Source organism: Trachemys scripta, chromosome 13, assembly GCF_013100865.1.
Source record: "Trachemys scripta elegans isolate TJP31775 chromosome 13, CAS_Tse_1.0, whole genome shotgun sequence".
NCBI classification, from domain to species: domain Eukaryota; kingdom Metazoa; phylum Chordata; order Testudines; family Emydidae; genus Trachemys; species Trachemys scripta.
In genome coordinates this window covers 28,247,581-28,253,650 of record NC_048310.1, presented here as the reverse complement: position 1 = coordinate 28,253,650, position 6,070 = coordinate 28,247,581, and the positions used below count along the sequence as shown (strand labels likewise).

Below are 6,070 nucleotides of genomic sequence, written 5' to 3'. Positions count from 1 at the left end.
TAGGGTTGCTTCCATCAGAAAGTGCTTCAGCACGATCTCCCTGTCCTTTTTAGTTCTCGGTTTAAAGTTCCTGCAGATTTAGCACCTGTCCCAGATCTGAGTTTCTCCTAGGCACCTGGAGTGTGTCATTAACCAGCACTGGCTTCTTGCCTCCATTGCAAGTCTGGAGTCTGAGGCAAGCCCCAGCACCAGTACCCAAACAGAGGGAACTGAAGAGTACACAAAGTACTCCAGTAAAAGAAAACCTAATATTAAAAATATCCTCATACTCAACTAACAACACTAAGAACAAGGTAAAACTTGCAGCAGTAAGGTAGAATGCTCCAATAACAGTCATGGGCAGTAAACAGGAACTAAAGGGGGTTGGCTCTGCCCTTTAAACCATCACACACAAAAGCATGAGGCAGCAGAGGTTGCGTGTGCCACCGTCAGGTACTGCAGATGGAAAAGTCTCCGATGCTAGTGCACTGGGTACGCACATTCCCGAAGTGGAATGGACATATACAATCACTCAAAGAAGCAGCAGTCATACAAAGAAGAAGTACATCTGGAAAAATGAATGAGAAAAAAAATCATACTATGAACAGGAGCTTTTAAATACCTTGTTCTAGCTACAATATTGCAGAAGAAAAAAAATGTGTGAATGTCAAGAATGCTGATAAACTAGAGTATTTAGATTAAACATTTATTTTTTCATATAGTCACAAAATCTTCACAAAAGTACTGAAACTCAAAAAGGAACTAGACTTGAATCAAATACAGAGATGAAATATACAAGACAAATGAGCAGGCAAACTAAAAGGTCTTGAAAGTATTTTACTTCAGATTGAAAAATGAACAGTTCAACTGTTCTGTTTAAATAAAGATTTGCAAGATATACAGTATTTTATGAATACAATGCTGGTCATCTGAGGCAATGTAAAATACACCTCAATTTTTCCTTCATGCTTCTTTTCTCTTTTAGAAAGATACTGTTTACCAAAAAGAAACTTGCAGTCCTGGAAAAGCTATTTTCCATTAAATTTATGAAAACCATAAATTGAGGCAATCCTAAAATTCCCAACGGAATCAAGATTATCTTCCCGCTACCACCACCTTAAAATTATCACATGCTTATTGGAACACTAATATCTGCACCCTAAGAGTTCATCTGCTTTCAACAATGAGGGTGATTCTTTTTAAAAACACTTCAGTGTGGTAAATGCGATACAGATCTTTGCAAGTATTAAGTGTTTGGAACAGTTTTGCTAATAGCAGCTAACAATACTGGATTAATATAATTTATAAATAATTGTTCCCTAAGGTGAACATAAATCTACACATTCACAATAATCTAAAACAAAATAAATACTGTGATTATGCATAATGTGGTACAACGTGTACTAGTTTCTATGAACAAAAGCGCAACATCTCGTTAAAAATTATCTGATCAGAATAAAAATGTGAATCTAAAATTTAAAACATTGTCAAATTAACATCACTTTTTAAGCTCTTAATGTTTGTATGAGTAAATGTTATGGATTTCCATCTTTTGGAATATGTATTTTCCTTTTTGAAGTAAAACACCAATATGTTGTTGAAAATGTTTATTTCAGTGATGACATTAGTTTGGGTCTTGTTTTAGCATTATTTTATTTAAAAAGTCATTGCACTGATCACTGCCCATTAAAGGTCAGGTTGGTCTGCAATGTTTTGTACGTGTATATAAAAAAAGTAGTTCTAAAAGCCAACAGTACTTTTTATAAAAACATCTCCAAGACAGCTGCATTAAATGCATGCAGGTATGCTGAACACAAACTCTTTCCTCTTTAAAGAAAAAAATGTTAAAGTAAATGCTACTTATCAGTCTATCATTAAAGTGCCCCCAACTTCTTTTTCAAAGTATACATGTGAATGTAATCATACATTTAATTTGCTTTCATGGCATTAATTTATTGCAACCAAAATTTAATGTGTAACTGAACCAGACAGTATTAAAACTTTTGATTAAAGGTAACAAATTCAATGAAGTAATACTAGGAGGCTATGAAAGGTTTGGGTCTTTAAGGCAATACAAACTATATTTGAAGACTAATTTTTATTAGTGTCAATATAAAAATGCATAAAAGGGAAATGAGAAAAAATATTTTAATAGGAAAATTTACTTATAGCTTTAACAGTTATTCTTTCCCACATGAGTTTAGCAAAAATATATTTAAAAAAAAAAGACAAAAAAGTGACTTTGAGGGAAAAAAAGGCACAAACAAAAGGCATGGGATTGGAGCAGCCCAGGAATGCAAACATTTGTAACAAATGGAGTTGGCTTTTACTGCAACAAAAAGGACAAAAATCCCAAAGTGGCTTTTCTTCTTTAAAAATGGGAGACTGCTGGCGGGGTGGTGGGAAAAGGATGACAGACCAACTGAAAACCTCCCTGGAACTCTAGAAAATAAGGTAAAGGTTATTTGTCAGAGTTGACCAAAAGGTCAGTGTTTACACAAAAGTACATGTACACTTTATACAAATGAGACTTCATTTGCCACCATAAACCTTTTTCTTTCTAGAGGAACAACTTCTGAAGATCATAAATGTTCTATTAAGTCATTTCAATGTGAAGGAAAAGCAATTCTGAGCAATATAACTAGTAGTGTCTTTATATAGATGTTAAGATGACAATTCAGATTATTTTCCAAACTAATCCTGAGAAAAATTCTGTTTACAATTTAAACAGTAATGTTATGTAAAAAGTATTAACAAATCCACTATTACAAATGTCAATTTTCCTATATGGTCATCTATATATACACACACACACACACACAATAAAATGGTATATGCAAAAATAATAAAAAAATCATGCATGAATTACTTTTTCATCTTTAAAGGCTGGATTTCCCTCAAAATACAATTTTTCACCTTTTTTTCCTTTTTTTGTGTTTTGTTTGTAATCTGCCAAACACACTGAATACTACCTCTACAGTTCAGCATGAGCTGATGGGAAATAAATTTATTTTACATTCAAGATTTTATATGCTAAATGACCCTGTTGTAGCATCTGACATCAAATGATCAGCCTTTTTTCCTCTTTTTGCAGTGATCAATCTTCATGATCCATTCCGTGGCGAGCTGGGAAAAAAATGCAGTTGCTAATCAATGTCTGAACAGTCTGAAGCTCCACAAGAGATCCAAGGAGTCACTATCAAATTATCCTGTAGCATGAGATCATTGCACACAGAAGAACAGTCATAAAATAGGCAACTATCTACAAAGGTCAGAAAGGGGCACGTCTCTCTTGTGTTTCCTCTTTTTGACATGGAAACACTGATGTGATTTGCTGCCTTGATGCTGTTTGTTTGTCACTGAGGTACCATGGTTTGAGTTTGTTGGACCCGGGAAGCCTTTGCTGGAGGAAGAGCGAAATAACCTTGCTGATCCATGCTGTAAAAGAAAAAGGACATGGTAAATCAACATTAGAGTAAATAGAATATGGCTGTTACAACACTTGTATTACTGGTTAAAAAAAAATAAAAAACCCACTACAACTTCAAGAGGCAGTGCATTTGAAAAGAGCTTGACATGAAGGGAAGAATCACGTCTGTGCTTAGCCTGCAGCACAAGAAGTTCTCTTTCACTTCAGCAATCTCAGAAGAGACACAAACAAGATGCTGGGCTCCAGCCCTTAAATAATACAATTAAAAGAGACAGGATTACATAACTTAATTCAAGGTACAAAGTGAAGTATTAGTCCTGTGTTTTAAAAAGGATAAGACTGGTTTTACTTGTGTGCTACATGCAAGCCAGAATGGTAACAGTTGCACTACACCTTACTGAAACAGATTCAGAGTCAAGAAAAAGGGAGAGATGAGGAACACCCAATGGTATTTCTTGCACAAAGAGAGGGCAACATTCACCCACATCTCAATGCACAGAAAGTGCTTTATGGTGCACCCTTTGAGATACATAGTTTGCAAAGTGTCTAATTTACTATTCGCTGGAAATCTTTAACAGATGTCTGTAAAAATATTTATATCTAAATAAGTAGAAAAATAGTTCTGAAACTCTACCATTCAGGAATAAAATTCCAGACTATTTTTAATATTTAAGCTGTTCTAACTATATTCCTGTAAAAAATGACACGTCACCATAAACTGAAGTTGTGCAAATCGAACACTGCTTTGAAATCATGATTTTCCAGACTACTGTATTGTGTGTGTGTGTGTGCAAGGGGGGGGGGGGAGAATATTAGCCTTCTGATGTTTGAGATTGTCAGTCAAATTATTTTTTATCATAATTTTTTGGGGGAGGCGGGGTGAAAGTTTGATCTTTATGCTAAATTAATGAAATATGCATTTCTCCAATAAAAACTGAAACTCTTAATTTGGGAGGCAGGTCTTAAAATTTGAATATAAAACCTTATAGTACAGCTAAAAGCAGGTGATAGCTAACATGTCAGGCTCATTTTCTCGGGGGGGGGGGGGGGGGGGGGGGGGTAACCACACAAAACTGTATTTGTGCAATACCTCACAAGGAAAATAGCCCTCTTACTCTACTGTGGTTTAAAAGTAGAAACGAACATCAGCAGGGAAAAAAAGAAAGGCTCCACATTTTCACCACAAGCTGTCCTTTCCATAAGGTCTTTATACTTTCAGGAGAACAGATACCATTAAAGTTATTAAAACGTTTAAGATTTCTTTTAAACATTTCACAAACCTGAGATTTGTTTGTGCTGTTGGATGAATTAGCTGTTTGGCTGCCTTGCCTTTTCCCACTGGACTGGGAGGATTCCAGTGCTATTTCTTGTGACCCCACTCTGTTTGTAGTAGATTGATGGCAACTCAACTGTTTAGAGGTTTTGCATGGTGTTCCGTCAGAATCCTTCATGCAAATATAGGTATTAGTAAATTTATATGTTTTAAATAAAACTAAAGTGGACAAAATTGAGGAGATAAACATGCTGGTCCTGCTAAATATTAATTCTCTTAATCCAGGACTCTCAAAACAACCAACAAATGGGCACTGGCTTGCAAATACATTGATGCATGACTGATTCCATGAGATCTTTAAATTAGTATATCAAACCAGATTAAAGAAATAAAAATGGAGAGTCTACTCAAACAAGTGTTTATCAGGCATTTTTGAAATTTTTCCTACATCATATTTATTTCTACCTATCTCTTTTGAAACACAGGTATTTTACAGATGAAAAGGAGGCAAAGAATGTGACTGTACTCATAAGGGAGAGCACTTTTCATACAAATGTAGAGGTACATTATGTCAGTTATGTGTTTTCTGGCAAAACAATTCATTAGAATAAATAGGAATTATATAAAGAGCTTCCCCTTACACAAATCTGAGATATGTAAGAAATGATTGGCTATGCCTATATTGTTACACTGTGTACATATACAAAAAGAGAAAAAAATCTAATCAAGTTTCAAACAAAAACGTTTAATACTTACTACGTCACTAGAGCTGGACAATGTAGAAGATGAGGAAGACAATGGACCTGATGAAGAGTTTGAAGAATGTTTACTGAGTGTTTCTGAAGTTTTACTTCTAGATTTCCCCAGTGCTTCATTCACTTCAGAGAGATTATTGTTACACTTGTCTAGCTGCTGAGTATCTACTATCAAAGTTACTCCATTACCTGGAATAAAAGAGTAAATAGAAGAAAGAGTATTAATTTCTATTAAGTGCTGCATTTTGTAAATATAGCACAGCATTTCCTCAGGAGTCCCACTGAAGTCAATTAACTGCACATATGAGTAAGAGCTTCAGGACTGGACCCATACTCAAAAACCCCACTACGGTATGTGATGAAAAACTGCCACCAACTATGCATAGTCCAACTACATGAAAGTTCAAAAGGGAAAAAACATTTCTGTGGTCTATCAATTACCTCTCCTCGTCTTGGATAGGATTGTTTTGGGATAGATTTTCAAGAGTGCTCAGCTATCTACGAGTCTAAATAAAATGACCCGTTTTATAAAGTGCTCATCACCCAACAGCTCCCATTTTCCCCTCAGTGGGATGCCCTGGGTGCTCAGTCCAAAAAATCTGGCTTCTTTATTTAGGTTCCTAATGGGAATTA

General features: G+C 35.2%; 1 protein-coding gene across 2 annotated transcripts in view; it reads right to left on the bottom strand.

Annotated features, from left to right (window-relative positions):
- Positions 1 to 2,063: 2,063 nt before the first annotated feature.
- TENT4B (terminal nucleotidyltransferase 4B) overlaps positions 2,064 to 6,070 on the bottom strand; it is a 48,572-nt gene continuing 44,565 nt past the window's right edge. The window contains exons 10-12 of one of the 2 annotated variants that reach the window (XM_034788883.1): positions 5,439 to 5,626; positions 4,690 to 4,854; positions 2,064 to 3,417 (exon numbers count right to left, since the gene is read on the bottom strand). In XM_034788883.1, coding sequence (XP_034644774.1) covers positions 3,238 to 3,417; positions 4,690 to 4,854; positions 5,439 to 5,626 — 533 coding nt within the window. In that variant the 3' untranslated portion in view covers positions 2,064 to 3,237. The remainder of the gene's footprint in view (positions 3,418 to 4,689; positions 4,855 to 5,438; positions 5,627 to 6,070) is intronic. The other variant, XM_034788884.1, reaches the window with a different exon arrangement.